The 18,552-nt window shown below is 25.5% G+C and overlaps 1 protein-coding gene across 1 annotated transcript; it reads left to right on the forward strand.

The window, feature by feature from the left end:
- The first annotated feature begins 11,017 nt into the window (after positions 1-11,017).
- LOC101268004 (protein RGF1 INDUCIBLE TRANSCRIPTION FACTOR 1-like) lies at positions 11,018-12,645 on the forward strand. The gene is made up of 4 exons (XM_010324561.4): positions 11,018-11,258; positions 11,339-11,527; positions 11,611-11,826; positions 11,953-12,645. The coding sequence occupies exons 1-4, from the start codon at positions 11,256-11,258 to the stop codon at positions 12,217-12,219; spliced, it is 675 nt and encodes a 224-aa protein (XP_010322863.1). The 5' UTR covers positions 11,018-11,255; the 3' UTR covers positions 12,220-12,645.
- The last annotated feature ends 5,907 nt before the right edge of the window (positions 12,646-18,552 follow it).

The following is an 18,552-nucleotide window of genomic DNA, read 5'->3' on the forward strand; positions in this document are numbered from 1 at the left end:
GTGGTTATAACCTATATATTCCCTTCCCTTCGTTCACTTTTCCTTTATCACATTTGGACTTTTTCTAATTACTTTCATTTTTTTTTATTATTATTATTATTATTATTATTATTATTTTAAATATATATCTTTAGTTTTACTTGTCACTGTTAATATATAAGAAAAGATAATTATTTTTTTATATTTATCCTTGTACTTTCTCTATCCCTAATTACTTATTCACTTTTGAATTGACACACCTAGTTAGAAAATAATAAATGGCATAGTGAATTTACCATTTTATGTCTCTTTATTCTAAAGTTAATAAATTAAAAACTTAAAATTTAACACCTAGTTAGAAAATAATAAATGGCATAGTGAGTTTACCATTTTATGTCTCTTTATTCTAAAGTTAATAAATTAAAAACTTAAAATTTTCAAGAAGTTTTACATTTTTCGAAGCAATTAATTGATGGTATAATAAGTAAAAGAAATTGACCTTTCTTGATTGTCAAAATAGGCAAGTAAATAAAGACAACTAATCCCTCTGTCCCTAATTAGTTGTCCATTTTTCCTTTTATGGTTGTCTCTATTTATTTGTCCATTTTGACAAATCAAGAAAGAAAAAATTAATTTTACCTATTATATCCTCAAATTAATTACTCTCAAAAAAAGGATTTCTTGAAAATCTTAAATTTTTAATCCATATATTTCATAATTAATAGGCGTAAAATAGTAAACTAACTATGCCAATTATTTATTTCTGAAAATGTGTAAAAATTTAAAAGTGGACAAGTAATTAGGGACAGAGGGAGTAAAAAAATAAAATGGACAAGTAATTAATGACAATAGAAGTATTAATTACGTAATCATGAATCAATACTAAATAGAACGACTTTCACATATAACAAATACAAAAAATCAAATTTATATGTTATAACTACATTAGTTTGCATAGTAACAACTATTTTGCTATACATATATGCAAAAGAAGTTTACTATTTTGCTATATATATACATATATATATACAAAAGAAGCAATTGTATGATTTATTTCTGTATACATATATAAAAGAATCAATTGTATAACTTATGATTGTATAAAGCGAGAAATAGAGAAAGGCAAAAGAAAACTGAACAGAGAAAGACAAAAGAAAACTGGGTTGAGGAAGATCGTATTTTTATAATCATAAGCATATAGGACGAAAATATATGCATTTGTATTTGTATATACAATATTTTCTCGTTTTATACAAACACAAACACGATATATATATATTAGTGTATTAAGTGAGAGGCGAGTAAGAGTGGTGAGCAAGATTTGGGATTGGGGAGAGAAGGGAACGAAAATATATGTATATATACAATTTTCTCTCATTTATACAAACACAAATACATTTTAGGGAAAAGGGTCTGATATACCCCTCAACTTTGTCATTTAGAACTGATATACCTCTTGTTATGAAAGTGACTCATATATATACCCCTACTTGTAAACAAATGGCTCACATATACCTTTTTCCTCTAACGGAAATGAAAAAAAAAATTTTAATCTAAATTTTTATTTTTTTCTAAAAAATATAATCCCATATGAGTAAATTTAATCCTCGTCAAACATATTTTTTTGACTTTTTTTTGTTTCAATGACTAATTTATAATTATTAATTTGATAATCAAATTTATTTATGTTTCACTAATATTCTTGTAAAACTTATTGTAGATGACCAAATTTTTTCTTCGAATACGAAAATAAATTACAATACACCCAAAAAAAATAGTTTAATTTTTTATTCTTTAAACTAAGGAATGAAAGAAAAAAACAAAATAAGAATAAGAAATTCAAATAATTATAATAAAAGAAGTCAAAAAATAATTTATGTATGAAAAAAATTAAAATATACCTTGAACTTTGATAGAAGAATCATATATACCTCTAAATAATTTTTTTAAAAAATAGAAGTAATAAATATAAATTTAAAACTAATTTTTTAACTTCCATTAAATGAAGGATATATGAGAGTCATTTTGTAACCAAATGGGTATATGTGAGTCGTTTGTATAACGGTAAAGACATATATGAGTCACTTTTATAATAAGGAGTATATCAGCTTCAAATGACAAAGTTGAGGGATATATCAGACCATTTGCCCTACATTTTATACATTTATATTTGTATAAAAGCGAGAGAGAACAAAAGTGTTAGCGACAACCATAGTGGTGAGCGAGATTCCACCAGTGAGAGAGGCAAAAATAACAATAGTTTGCTATAGGATACAATTAAATCAAATGATGTTTATAACATTTAACTTGAATTAATAGTTTGCTATTATATACAATTTTCCCTATTTAATACTCCCTCTCTCTCTAGTTACTTGTCCACTTTTAAATTGACACACCTTTAAAAAAATTAATAATTTTATCATTTTACCCTTATTAATTATATAGTAGATAAATTAAAAACTTAATATTTCAAAAAGTTCTACTTTTTTAAAATAATTAATTAAAGATATAATAAGTAAAAAAATTTGTCCTTTCTTAATTAATCAAAATGAACAAATAATTAAAAATAATAAATAAATAAATACAAACAAATAATTAATAACAAAAAGAAAATATCAATTAAAGAGATAGTGTATTGAAATAGTCATATCACTCATTACTTTTAACAAACATATCAAAATTTAATATAATAATTAAAAATAAACAAAATAATAATAAAACATAATTAAAAGTAAACAAAAAAATAATAAAAAATATGAGTATATATATTCTCTAAAATTGAGGTAAAGTTATGACCTTTCTAGAATGGGTGAGATGGATGTGTTGTCATTGAGGATGACAACAAGGAAAAAGGCTGCTGAATTTCGTGTTATTTGCGGCCTTCTAAGTGTCACAACATATGGGCGTGTAAAGTGAGACCAATTCAAAAATATAAGTTTTTGCGGTAGTATCTTCGTACACTTTTTATTTTTGAAATTAAATTTTAAAAAATTTAATTAATATTTTATTATTTTAATAAATAAAAAATTATAATTTATAATACTTTTTATATAATTATAATTTTTTAAATATTAAATTAATATAATATATTTTAAATATAAAAAATATCATATATCAAATAAAAGTAAACGAAAAGACTATTTCATAAAGAACGAGTATCTTTATAATATATAATTTTTCAGGACATGAACTAAGAGGTAGTTACACTCAACATTTATTTGTAATGATGATTTTAGAATTAGGTCCATTTCATATATACTCGATGTTGGTGGTATTTTGTAGTATTCATTCTTCAAATGTTCAATTTTAGATTTATGAGAAAGTCAAAATCTCCTTCACTATTATAGAAGAGTGGTTTAATCTTGAGGGATCAATATCTATGCTTTGCTATTTCAAAATTGGTTGTTGTAAAAAAAAATTTAAAATCCATATGCATAATATTAAGAGATCCACAAAATTATATATGCACAATTATTAATAAAAATCTATTCCTTCATATTGTTTGTTCATATTTCATTAACACACTTTTTTAAAAATCATAAATAAAAAAAATATTTCTCTAATTTACCTTTAATTCTTTTTAATACTTTATTCCTTTCTATTGTTTGTTCATATTTTTATCTACACATTTTTTTAAATCTACTATTATAGAAGAGTGGGTTTAACCTTGAGGGATCAATATATATGCTTTGTCATTTTAGAATTGGTTGTTGTAATTTTTTTTAAAAAATCCATATGCATTGTACTAAGAGATCCAAAAGATTATATATGCACAATTATTAATGAATATCTATTCCTTCATATTGTTTGTTCGTATTTTTATTTACAAACATTTAAAAATCATAAATAAAAAAAATATTTTTCTAATTTATCTTTAATTCTTTTTAATATTTTATTCCTTCCTATTGTTTGTTCATATTTTTATCTACGCACTTTTTAAATCTACTATATAGAAGAGTGGGTTTAACCTTGAGGGATCAACATGTATGCTTTGCCATTTCAGAATTGATTGTTGTAATTTTAAAGAAAAAAATCTGTATGCATAATATTAAGAAATCCACAAAATTATATATCCACAATTATTAATGAAAATCTATTCATTCATATTGTTTGTTCATATTTTTATTTGCACACTTTTTAAAAATTCATAAATAAAAAAAATATTTCTCTAATTTATCTTTAATTCTTTTTAATACTCTAGTCCTTCCTACTATTTGTTCATATTTTTATCTAAACACTTTTTTCATTATTTTTAATACGTTTTCGTTTACTTTATACTTATTATATTCGTACTTGATATACTTATTAAAAAAAATAATGATTGATATAATTATTGAAGAGTATCTTTTTTACTATTTTACCTTTCAATTCCTTTTAATATTTTTTCGTTTACTTTTTACTTATCACATTTGAAGTTGACATATCTATTAAGAAAATAATGATTTACATGACTATTTTACTACATTTACCCTAATAATTGTTGTTAGTATTGGTGGATATTTTGTAATATGTGGAAGTTTTAAATTAAATAGATTGTTCATGAAAGAACATGACTCTTAAGTTATGTCATGAAAGAACACGACTCTTATGAAAAATCATCTCTTAAGTTTTATAAATATAAAGACTCTCTATAAGTTGTCTAAGAAAAATCTGTATGTATATATAAAGCATTTTGTTGTATCCTAGATATTTGTATTTTTCCAAGATGTATACAGACAATATCTCTTTAAAGAAAATGGTTTTACACGCCTCAAAGCCATTTTCTTTGTCAATTATATTTCATATTTTTTTCTAACAAGCCTTTAAGTCTTGAAAACTAATTTAGAAAATAAGTAATTAATGTATGGATAAAACATACTAAAAATTTGAACATTTTATACTCATCAACCTATTTGCCTAAACTCAAAATTCTAAAACTATCACAATTCATATTCAAATCAAATAAATTCAATTTAATAGATATTATTTAAATTAATTAAATTATAATTATATTTATTTACCTTAGACCCGTGCTTGCACGGTCTTACCATCCTCTAGTATAATTGTAATAGTCAGAATTTCATAGTGATTTCGTTATATAGTTTCTCAAACTATTCTCGCTACATGAGTTATTTGTTAATATTGCGTTGACCTTAGATCATTTATTATCAATATTATAGGTAACTTATTTCAGAAGGGTACTTATGTTTCCAATAATTTAACAGAGCATCGTCTCTTGAGAAATTAATTTTTTCTTTTATGGTCATCGCCATGTAAGGTGGAGGGAGTACCGTCATAGAGGTCACAAGTGGTGTGCTAATTCAAATCCTTTTTTTTTTCCTTAATGGTGACTCTAAATACGGCACAAAAGGACAAACAAAGTTGTTTTAGTTACTAATTAGTACTCCTTTCGTTTCTTTTTATTTGTTCACTTATGAATTAATGCATTTATTAAAAAAATAATTTATGACATAGTAAATTTATCATCTTACTGCTATTAATTATGAAATAGATGAAACGTTTATATTTTTCAAAGTAATTAGTCATTTAACTGAAGATATAATAGATAAAAGAAATTGTCTTTTCTTAATGTGTCAAAATGTATAAGTAATTAAGAAAAATTATAAAAAAAATGAACAAATAAAAACAGACCGAGGAAATATCAATTCGAGAAATTTTATCTAATCACATCAATATTCTTATAAAATCAATTTTAATATCTAAAATGTAGCTCAACGCTTGACACTTATCAACTACTTTCAATTAGTTAATTCAAAACGAGTTTCAAGTACTTTCATGTAATTGGAAAGGTAGTTTTCCAAAGTACAAAAACACAACTTTTTTCTAGAAGTACTTTTAGAATTTTCACCAAATAATTTTTTTCGGACGAAACTTTTTGGGAAAAAAAAACGGTTTATATATACATTCATAAGAAACATATATTTTCTATAGTAGGGAAAACAACAAAAGAAGTAATGTGTAGCTACCATTTTAGCTCCTCTCTTTTCCCACATTTTATGTTCGCGTCTACTAGGAAGTAAGAATATATAAATAGGTGTACTAATTTAGTTGTTGCTCATTTTTTGAATTTTTATTATTATTAGGTATAATGCACGAGTATCTCCCTAACTTATATCCAAAATCTAAGAGACACACTTATATTATACTAAGGTACTATTACCCCTGAAATTATTTTATTAATAATTTTGTACCCTTTTTCAGCCTACGTGGCAATATCTTGTGGGTTCAAAGTTGATTGACCTTTTCTTAAAAATAGTGTCACATAGATTGAAAAGGGATAGAGAATTACTTACAAAATAAGTTCAGGAGATAGTAAGATCATAGTATATTATAATGTGTCTCTGAGATTTCAGGCATAGGTTAAGGAGTACTTGAACATTTTTCCTTATTATTATTATTATTATTATTATTATTATTTTAACATGAAGAAAGAAAACGAGCACACACAAAAGAGAAGATTATTAATAAAAAAGGATAGGTCTCAAAAGGGTTGCTTCCACAAGGAGAACAAGTTCAGAGATGTAATTATTGTGGGCCGGGAAAATTAATTTAATATTACTACTAATCTATGATTAACATCATTAAAACACATAGTAGTCAAACTTTTGTACTTAATTAATTTCTTAAAATAAATAAACACGAGAGCTCTTCACTCACCCAAAGAGATTATTTGTAGATTTTAAATTAAAATTTCGCTTCTTTATGAACTTTTTTAAAGATTAGTATGACTTTTGCAATGATGCACATAAAACGAAAAATAATCGGAAAATTTTTATATGTAGGCATTGATAATTACCTCATTAAGTGATGGAAATAGGACTTGATTAAATTAGAGAGGAATAAGATGGTATCAATATAAGATATTTCTTCAATAAACTCTTGTCTTGTGTGGTTATATATACTTCCAACAGGATTATGTTGACACTTTGTATAAGTCACCTCTATTATTGAGGTCTAATATTCCCTTGCAAAAATGACATCTAATCTTATCTAATTATAAAAATAATTTTTTCCTTACCAAAAAAAAAGAAAAAGATCATAATATCTTCTTGAGAAAAACAAATTAGTAATTAACGACAACGATGAAGATGCTTAGAATGTCATTATCAATTTCTCTTATAATTAATTAAGCTTTACCAATAAGATTCCACCTAGTTAATTGTACATCAATTGAGTAGATTACTTGAGATTTGCGGCATGAAGCTTAGAAGTGAGCATTAGTTTAGAGTAGCATGTATAAGTAAAGTTTGTACAAGAAATATCCAATAAAAATAGAGAGATTGTACTATTTAGATGTTAGAATCAAAATATGTTATATAATTCAAATATTAACTCCAATGTTTGTCTCGATAACACACTCTTAATCTAATGACTATTAATGGTAAGAGTATTAAACCACACCACTAACTTCTTCAACACTTTTAATAAGTATCAATAACAATTATAATAATAAGAAAGCTTAAGGTATTTATTCTCTATCTTTCTTCGTAAGTAAAATAAAAATGAGGAAGTTGATAATGAAATGATCGAGAGTTTGTCCTTTTGAAGCATTAATCGTGAAGGGTTATTGGATTAGGTCAAATTAAAAAGACTTGATAACTCAAGACTTGTATTTTTTTTTTTAAAAAATAAGGAAAATAACGATACTTTTCCAAAGTATTGATAATTGAGCTTCTACTCATAATGAGGTGATTGTATCCGTATAATATCAATTTAGCTCGCCTAACTTTATAAATAATTACTAGCATTTAATATTTATATTAACTTAATATAAATATATGACATGTCTTTGTATAAAAAACTTTAATACTTAACTATAATTAGTTGATATGTATTTTTATCTTATCAAATCATTTAACAATGAATATTTATCTTAAAACCCACCAAATAAAAATCCTATTGCGTGAAAATATCTATTCACTGTGATCAATATTTTATGAATATATAGCATGAAAAGTTTTGTTAGGTATATAATCACTTCTATCCGATGAACTGAGATAATATGTCGTATAGTCATTCAACTTTGAATAGTTTATTTAAAAAAGTCACTCAATTTTGAGTTGTTTATTTCAAAAGTTCCTCAACTTTTTTTTTAAACTCAAAAGTCACTCAACTATTGGTGTTATACTTAGAAAGTCATCCAACTATTTATATTTCACTTAGAAAGTCACTTAATCAAATTCAAATAACTTTTTCTTCATTAAATTTTATAAAAATACAAAAAAATAATTAATTACTTCTTACCAATTCCAATTTTTCTCTATTGATAATCTTTTAACAATTTATTTCTAGTTTTACAATTAATAGAATCGAGATTTTTTTGAGGGGAGGGAGGGAGGGTTGCAGTTGTTACTGTAAAAATTTTTTTTTTACAAAAATTATAATTAAATAGTTGGAGCTGATAGTAAACTAATTAAAATAGGTATCTTATTATTTCTTTAAAAATAGTTTAAAATAAGATTTAATGAAAAAATTATTTAAATTGATTGAGTGATTTTATAAGTGAAATATAAATAATTGGGTGACTTTCCAAGTTAAACATCAATAATTTAATGACTTTTGAGTTATAAAACAAAGTTGAGTGACTTTCTAAGTAAACAACTTAACGTTGAGTGACTTTCTAAGTAAACAATTCAAAGTTGAGTGACCATATAAGATATTAACTCATTAGAGTTTCGTATTCCCTTTTTAGAATTAATTTTTACAAGAGAAAAGCAACATTCAAGAATATGATGAAAGAGGAAAATTACAAGAAGAATAAGTTCCTTTTTTTATTTTTATTTTTTTGAATGATTATTATCCTTTTCATCTGTTTTGGTGTGAAGAGGGCATTGCCTTGTACATCATGGAAGAAATCAAATTATTGAATTTTTATTAGATAACTTGTACGTACTTGTGCAGTGTGACTCCTCCTTTTTCATCACTCTATATTTTATAACACTTTTATTTTTTATTCACCAAAGAAGAGCTACAAATTCCTAACTTTTGATGTATTTTTTTTTGTTTCTATTCTTAACATTAAATAATTTCGTGAAACACTAGTTAAATTTATAGTTTTATAATATCGTTAATGAAATTAATTTAATATAATATATTTCTAATTAAAATTATATTGAAAAGTTTATTAGATCAATATGAATCAAGTAATATGAAACGAATGGAGCAGTTATTTTCAATCTCAACATGGTATGTTAGTAATGTAGCAACAAATACGAATTAGACCTTATTGAGTAAATATAATTCAAGGTGTTTATGCCAATTATTTATATTGACTATGTTTAATTATTAATGAGATAAAAATGTATGTTAATTATATTCATTTATTTGTTTGGTATAAATATCAAGTACAAAATAAGTATTTACCCTTTTATTGTAAATTGTAACAAATAATAATTATGATATCATTAAATAAATATATTTTGTAGATTAGTCACGAAAAAAAATTAACGTTCTTAAGAAGATATTACTCCTAATAAAATTTTGTAGATGAATAATGACTAGATTTCGAACCCAAGTAAATAGGTAGGTGCGCGACATTCCCAAGAGTAATAAGGTGGTTAAGTTTTCAATAGATACAATTTATTTTTCTCGCTCAAAATATTTGTTGATATTTTTTAAAAATAAATTATTATGAAAAATGTTTCACTTTTTCATTATGTTCTATATATATATATATATATATATATATATATTATATATATATATATATAAAAGAAAATCTGAAATTTTTAATAAACAAATACTTTCAAATAATTAATTTAAAAATCACGGACACATCATTTGAAATTGGTGGAGTATTATACTATTATTACCGTACGCACTTAAGCACAACACAAAATAGTCAATAATGGACCAAATATACCAAATTGTAAAAATGGGGAACAATATGTCAAATAAACTATTGAAACCCCACTTACCTTGTTGAATATTAGAGATTATGATTTAATAAATCTAATGAGCATGATTATTTAGTGAACAACAATTAAAAGGAGGAAAATAAACAAACTAATGGAGAAAAAAAAATACTAAATGACATGACCTAATTAAGAAAGGATATGTATGCATGAAAATGAAAGGGTAATAAAAAACTTAAAAATATAAATGGATAAGAACGAGTCACAAGTCACAAATGCCCCCTAATTTTTTATGAACCCAACAAGTCGATAAGCACCAGATAACTTAACTAATGCAAATATGTTTCATTTGGAACCTCAAAAAAGAAATAATATAAACAATGGATTATAAGATTTTATATTTAATGATTCATCACACACATATATATATATAAAATAGACTAGACTAGATACATCATGCTATTTGCTCTTTCTCGAACTTATATAATAAAGATAAAAATGAATTTTGAAAAGTCATTTAATAAAATTTATAACTTTTAAATATTTTATATTATTAATTATCATATTTTTTAGTTTTTAAAATATAGTGTTTTCTTTTTTTAAAATTTATGTACAAGATATGGTTTCAAGAGTCAATTAAATTATTTTTTCATATATTTTAGATCGCCAATTAGTTGAATTTATGTATTTTTTTACATCATTATCGAATAATATATTACTTAATCATCTCAATTTAAGTGTGATCGATATAATCCCAAAAGTCAATCAGATTTTCATAATTTTAAATTATTAATTATTGTGATTTATAATAATCCTACCAAACGAATTATGTGTTATTAATACCTTATTTAATACACTTTTACAATTTATATATATATATATATATTACTAGATATTAAAATGTGTATAACTAATACATGAAATTCATGATATGATCAATACAGAAAATATTAATGCATTATATTAGCAGATTAAAAACACAATTGTCTTTTAAAACCTTGCACATCCTCTCCTCAATTTTAATGGAGTATATTTTGTAAATGATTATTTTAAATAGAAATTATGCTAAGGATGTTATTTTTAAACATGGAATCAAAAACTATATAAAAAATAATTAAAAAAAGAATTATTAATATCAAATTTTTATAAATTTATTACTTTATTTAATATTGAGCATTAAGTAAGAAAAAGAAAGCCCCACAAGTCACAGTGCCATCCCAAGTCCTTACAAGTAGCCATCATTTCTCTCACCTCCTCCAATTCCTCAATTTCTCCCCAAACCAAAAATCCAACATTTTCTCTTCCTTTCACACCCTATTCATTCACAAAGAAAATCAAAAATCTGAGCGTTACTATTTCAAACTGGCGATCGACAACCAAGAAGCCCCAATCCGTGAAATAAAGCCTAAGAACAGGCGTATCATGGTACTGTTTTTCAATCATTCTGTTCCATTCATTCTTTCATTTTATTTTACTTTTTTTTTGCTGATTTTTTGTGTTTTCAGGGACCTGATGAGGACGACAATAGGTGGCCGCCATGGTTGAAACCATTATTGAAGGAGCGATTCTTTGTTCAATGCAAGTTACATGCTGATTCTCACAAGAGTGAATGTAATATGTACTGTCTGCAATGTAACAATGCTCCTCTCTGCTCTGTTTGTTTAGCACATCACAGAGATCATCCTGTCATTCAGGTTTCCCCATTTTTCCTCCATTATTTTGCTCTTGTGAAATTGCTCTGTTTTTTTTTAAAGCTTAAACAAAGTGTTTGAAACAGATAAGGAGGTCATCTTACCATGATGTGATAAGAGTGAATGAGATTCAGAAGTATTTGGACATTTCTTCAGTCCAAACATACATTATCAACAGTGCTAAAGTTGTTTTCTTGAATGAAAGGCCACAGCCTAGGCCTGGAAAAGGGGTCACAAATACTTGTGAAGTATGTGAAAGGAGTCTCCTTGATTCCTTCAAATTCTGCTCTCTTGGTTGCAAGGTATACAAAATTGACCATTAGTTTTTCCATTATCTTGCATTTAATTCTTTTATTGCACACATATCAAGGTAATAGCTCACGGGTCCATTAATTGATGGAAAATCTTTGGCATTATTAATTTTACAGATTGTTGGGACCTCAAGTAATTTCGTGAAGAAGAAGAAGAAACCGAAGAATTCGCCGGAGAAGAAGAGGTTACCGGCGGCGGTGGTGGCAGCATCGGAATTCGATGACTCTTACAGCAGCAGCAGCAGCAGCCATGGCCGGAGAAACAAGATTCAGAGTTTTACTCCGTCAACGCCCCCTCCAACTTCTGCTAATTACAAAACGGCCAAGCGTAGAAAGGGAATTCCTCATAGAGCCCCAACAGGAGGACTATTCATAGAATATTAATCTTTGCAATTACAGTCCTTTAATTTACATCTAAAATGCATATTGTCTATACAAATATACTGCCTAGTTTATCCCTCCAAACACTAGTGCTTTCTCCAGAAAAGGCCAGTGTTCTAAAGCTCTTTAGTCCACAAGAGCCGTGTTGTATATAGTTTTTAGGATCAAATAGGATATGATGATAAATTGGAGGGTTGGAAGTTGAAAATAAGGAAAAAATGTAAGGATTAATAGTGCTAAGTTTAGAAGTTGAGCTTAGAAAATAAGCTACTATAGTTTGATGAACAACTTATTTTAGTTATATAATATTAGATTGTTTATACCTATGTTTTGAATGTCTCTTTGAGCCTTTGTAATCTAAAATGTAAATATGAATATAGTATTGTGATTATTAGAATACTTAATAACATAATGTCGACATTTGGAATAGAGCTTTAGCATTATATTTATCTCATTTTTTTAATCTTATACTCTATAAAATTGAACACTTCCTTATCATCTAAATTTTAGTGCTAAATACTAATATTCCATCTTATCCCAATTTCAATATTTCTATTGAATTTGACATGATAGGTTAAAAATTACTTCACATTAAAACTAAGATATATTTATACAAACAAAAATTACACATTTCCTATTTTTGTGGTGCATATTATAATTATAATTACTATTATTTTATCTTTGTTAAGACTTGGTGTCAATATAAATTAAGACGAAGAGGATATAAAATTAGAGTATTTGCAAGTTGGAGATGGTGGGTCCCAGATCAAAGGAGGAAATGGTGGCGGAATGAGATAGGTCATACGTGTCAGTTGATAATTGGTGACAAGAAAAGGTAGATGTCTTGGTTCGTGGAATGTAAGAGTTAGGTCAGCCGCCCTTTGGTGATTATTAAATTTATTTTCTTGGTGGAGGGGTTTTCGAACTTTTATTTTGCTATCTATGTCCACTATTATTTGTTATAGTTTTTATTTTTAAAGTTAAATAGTAAACACTTTTAATATTTTTAAAATATATTTTTTATTATATCAATATGCGAAAAATTATAATATATACTACTTTTCATAAAGTTTTTAAATTTTTAAATTTTTTATTTAAAATATTAAAGTAATGTAATATAATTTAATTTAAAAAAATTAATCAAATTGAATATCTAGAAACGTAGTATGACAAATAAAAATAAATGGAGAAAGTATTTATGGCTCTTCAATTAATATTATTCACTCTGTTTCGAAAAGAATGATTCATTTTTCTTTTTTATGTGTTTGAAAAAGAATGACTTTTTTCTTTTTTTTTTATAACATTTTAAAATCAGTCTTTCACGTGATATGTTTAAAGTTAAAAGATCAAAAAATAATTTTATACATGTAACCTAACTTTAATTTAAAATCATATGATACAAAAATTTTATTTATACTCTTAAACTCTATATCAAATTAAACCAAGCCATATTTTACTAAACGGAATTATTACAATTGAACGGTCGTGGTGATACACACGAACTTACCTTTTCTGCACACACGAGTGGGTTGTTTACAGGCAAAACGACAAGAGGAATTTTGCTAATAACTGTTCATTTTCTATTTTACTCGTATAACATTTATCTTTATTTAATAATTTAATTTTTATTTATCAATTTAAACATATGACAAAAACATAGCGTATGTCTTTTCATTTTGTAATCCTTATCGTTAAATATTTATTGCTCAAATACTTTTTAGAATCTGATACTACTAAATATTAATTAATAAGAATAATGTGAGAAAATAACTATGTTAATTATTATTGTTTTTATGAAAATCTTAAAACTAAATACGATAGGTAAAAGGGAACATGATAAAGTAATATTTTTACACTTGAAATCATGTATTCCCTCCTGCAAAATTAATACTAGTTTACTTTTTCTTTTTTAGATCGTTTTAAATTAACATAGGAATAAGGTTTTACTCTGTATACATCCAAAATGATAGTGATTGCGGATTTTCCTTGTCATAAAAAAAAGAAAAAATTTATATCAAGTAATAATTTAACTTGAGTATGTTCATTTTGTTATTAATAAAATGATTTCTAGTTGTACAAATTTTTATTATTCATTTATAACCATGAATATTAATTTTTTTATTTTTTTTCTTAAATTCTGTGTCTAATTAAATTAGCTCAAATAAAATATGTAATATTTATGATGTGCTATGTTTCTTCTAGAAAGTTTAAAATTAAAGCTAATTTATTAATATTATTATTTTGCTTCTTCCCAATTCTTTTATTAAACTTAGAAATAGTTGAAAACTCTACAAAAGAGAAGGATAACTTTTCTTTTAAAAAAATAATTCTTTATTTTGTAATGGAAGGAATAATACTATTCCTCCGGTTATAATTGATTTGTTTTAAAACATGATGTTTAAAAAATATTTAAGATATGATTATAATACTTTGATTCTAAATTCAATTTAATAATTTCAAAATAAAATACTAGCATAATACATTCACTGTTCTCCTTAACATCTACGTTTGTTGTTTATATCCACATCCTAACATGGTCGTTTTGTTTTTGATAGTAACATAATTTATAGCAAGGCAACAATTGAGAAGTGACAACCCCTTGCGTTTTCCATACACTACGAGTCTTTTTATAAGTCTTTCTTTCTTTCTTTCTTTTTTCAAAAAAAGATGTGAGTGCATAGTGGACCCAATGGCCTCTCTCATGCTCCAAATGAAAACTATGTTGGCTCGATTCGTTAGTAGGATTTTTATTGTGTAATAGCTTGTAAATATACATGTAATATAAATTGCACTAAGCAAGTCCTATGCGATATATTGGACTCAAAAGGCATTGAGGCGGGAATCAATTCCTGATCATCCTTGTGGATAATCACCCTCCAAACTGTTAGGACCGTAAATAAATAGGTGTAAACGCAGAAGCTAGCAATGGAAACCTCGAAAGACTACGAGTAAGAAGACAACGAAAAATATATCAAAAGACATAAGGATTTAACGTAGTTCGGTCAATCGACCTACTTCTACAAAGGAGATGAGCAATCCACTATAAATATGAGAGTACAAATACAGAGGAAAACAACCTCAACCAAATCACTCGGAATACATGGGAGGTTCACACAAGTGATAACATATCAAGCTTGTGACCCATAAATTTTCCCCCTAACCAAAACTCTCAAAGCCCTTAAGATTACATTGTGAATGCTAATTAAGTTAGAAGGAACATTCTTTTATTTATAGAGTTCTAAACCTTTTTCTACAAAAAATAATTAGTCAATCCAAAACCTTTTCCTAAAAGGAAAACCTATTTATGATAAGTAATCAGGGCAAATACTGAACCATCTCGAAAGACGTTATAATTTAATTAAAAGACAATAGTTATTTCTCTCATTTCAATTTTAACTACTCCAAAAGGATGTGTAAAATCAATATTAATCATTCAAGGGTTGACAAAGTTTATTTTAATCAACTACACTATCGATTATGCGTATTACTACTTCCAAATAGTAATAGGTTAGCAAAATTTTCAAAGGTTTTTTTTTCGATATAATAAATATAATTCTTTTCATTTTTAAATATTTAAATTCGAGATTTCATTCATTCTACTATAATCCAATACATAAATATTTAAATTTGAAATTTCAGTCGTTCTACGATGACTCAAGTATTATGGCATGAATCACAATTGCACCCTTTTTGTTTAAACTGTGTGAAAGAAGGACAAAGGCCTTTTCTTGACTTTGATTTATTATTTAGAGCTTCTAGATTTTTTGACTTTTAACCATCAAATTTGCTTGCTCGTAGACCCTTAGACTTTGCTTCTTCTTTCCTCATCTCACTCGTTTTCGCTTTTAATTCTCATTTTCCATCAATAGTACAAAAATGAAAGGGAAAAAATTTAATCAAGTTTTAATTTTAATTTATTTTTTATTTAATATTCGGTATTCGTATTAAAGCTGATTAAATTTGAATTTGAGTTGAAAAGTCTCATGTTTAGATTGATTGCTCCCTAATAAAGTTGATTGTGTATCCAGTGGCGAATTCAGTATTTGAAGATGACATGTATAATATCAATGACTAATCTTGATTTGTATGATAATTTTACTAAACATAAAAACAAAAAAAGTATTGTACTAACGTACGAAAATGAAGTAAATGACCCAACTAAATAAGATTTTGCTTTGTGGAGTGGTGTTTTTAAATTTCACTTAGCACTATGAAAACAAGTTTTAAATTAGTCATCCCAATATTTTATTTAGGATTCAGACCCAGTCTACTCACCTCAAAGGCAGGCATTGAGCGTTTAAACTAGTGCACTCAAATGGTTTTGTTCAAGTATCTTTCATCGACTAGTAAAATATATGTTAATCTGACCGATGTATGCACGTGCAGTTCAAGGGAATTCCCCTCTGTTCGTACCTAGAGAAACTCTAACCCAAAATCATTCGTTAGAAATAGAGTTACACTTATTACTCTACCACAACGTTATTAGTATTTACAGTTTTAGTTATTAAGCTTTCTGATTCATGAACTGCTTCTCAGTTCATCTGAGTGACACACCATCAACGAAAATACTTAATTTAATCCTATTTATGGTCCAAAAAAATGAGATATATTATTGAATATATATAAGTAAGAATTTATCATTTTCAAAAAGTGAATTTTTCTTCAATTTAGCGTTTTACATCAATTGGTGCATGATCAATAGAATGGTGAATTGATTCTATAGTGTCGTACATATAAATTTGTCTAGATATGTATGTCTTCATTGTAAATTGACCCAAATATATGGGATCGGAGAACGTAGAATTTGTGGTAGTAATATTTTTAAAATATTTTGATTTAAACTACCTCAAAATATTAATATCAACCTAAACAATAATCTTTCCAAATTATTATTACTCTAATTTTTAAATTATGATTTTTATAGGAAAAATGACTTATATTAAAAAAAAACAACAACAAAAAAGATAATGCTCATTATTAGTGGATAGAATTAACTCTTTCCATAGAGGTGGCGTCTTTTGACACTACACTATCTCGAGCCACTAACCTCTCCTTTTATTTTATTTGTTTATATACTCCCTCCTTTTTATTTCATATATTTTGATTGATTACTAATTTAAAAATTAAAAAAAGAAAACTTTTTAATTTTAAACTAAATATTGTATGGCGTACGAAAATATTTTTCGAATCTTACAATCTTAGACCATTAAACACAATGTGGAATATAAAAATTACTAATTATAAAATATAATACTCTTTTTTTTTAAAAACGTACCATTAAATAAAAATAAAACATATAAATTAAAATAAAAGAATATGGTTTAAAATTCTAATTTGGATTGGGTTGAATGTTTATGGTGTGCATATTGCCACTTGTATGTTCATTTTCACATATATCAAAATGCCAACGAATAACACTGCTTCTTCTAGCATTTTCTTGCAAAAATATTCCTCATATACCTGTCCCTTGCACATCAAATTAATGAAAACCAAAAAGGTTCTAAAATTATTTTCTCCGTTTCAATTTATTTAGTTCAAGTTTACTGTGACATTCTCTTTAAGAAATTATTTGTTAATTTTTTAAATTAAATTAACTTTATTGATTATATTTTTAAAAGTTAAACTTGATTATTAGTACTTTACGTAGCAATTTGGGATAAGATAGTATTAAAAGAAAATAATACTATACAAATAAAAGTACTTAAATAATTAAGGAAAATCACAATATGCAATGTGTTAAAGATAATACATAATTATGGATAAAATAGTTATATATTTCTCTTCGTTAGTATCTTTTATCATTTGCGTGTAAATAAAAAATATACCAAATATTTTAATTCAAAAAAGTACTTAAACAAAACAACACATCTATGAAATTCTATTAAGAGATAATAAAAAAGGAAGATGAAAGTACGTAATTTTCTCTTGGCTAGTGAGGGCCAAGTAAGCACTCAATAATTGTAAGTGTGGATCACCAACTCCCTATTCCTATCCTATTAAAAATATATGTAGTGTTTTATTTAATTAGCATATTTTATATACAGTATTGTAGTTTGACGCAGTGGCCATTCATCCGTGCGACATGAATTATTTACTCCGTCCATCTTTACTTATTCATGATATTGTTATTATAAGATGTTTAACAATATTTTTTTTGTTGCTATGGGTAATTTATCATGTTGTGTTTGTTTTTTATTTTATATTTTTAATTAAATATTATTTATTTTTTAATATTTATATATCTTATATTTAATATTTGATAATATGTTATTTATTTTTTCAACTTTTGTTTAAATTAATAGTAGATAATTATTACTTTCTCGATATCTTATTTAT

Source organism: Solanum lycopersicum, chromosome 6, assembly GCF_036512215.1.
Source record: "Solanum lycopersicum chromosome 6, SLM_r2.1".
NCBI lineage: Eukaryota > Viridiplantae > Streptophyta > Magnoliopsida > Solanales > Solanaceae > Solanum > Solanum lycopersicum.

Excerpts from the sequence above, each read along its gene's own strand:
- LOC101268004 (XM_010324561.4), top strand. Across the intron at positions 11,528-11,610 it reads GAGATCATCCTGTCATTCAG|ATAAGGAGGTCATCTTACCA; the intron begins GTTTCCCCATTT and ends TGTTTGAAACAG. Across the intron at positions 11,827-11,952 it reads TCTGCTCTCTTGGTTGCAAG|ATTGTTGGGACCTCAAGTAA; the intron begins GTATACAAAATT and ends TTAATTTTACAG.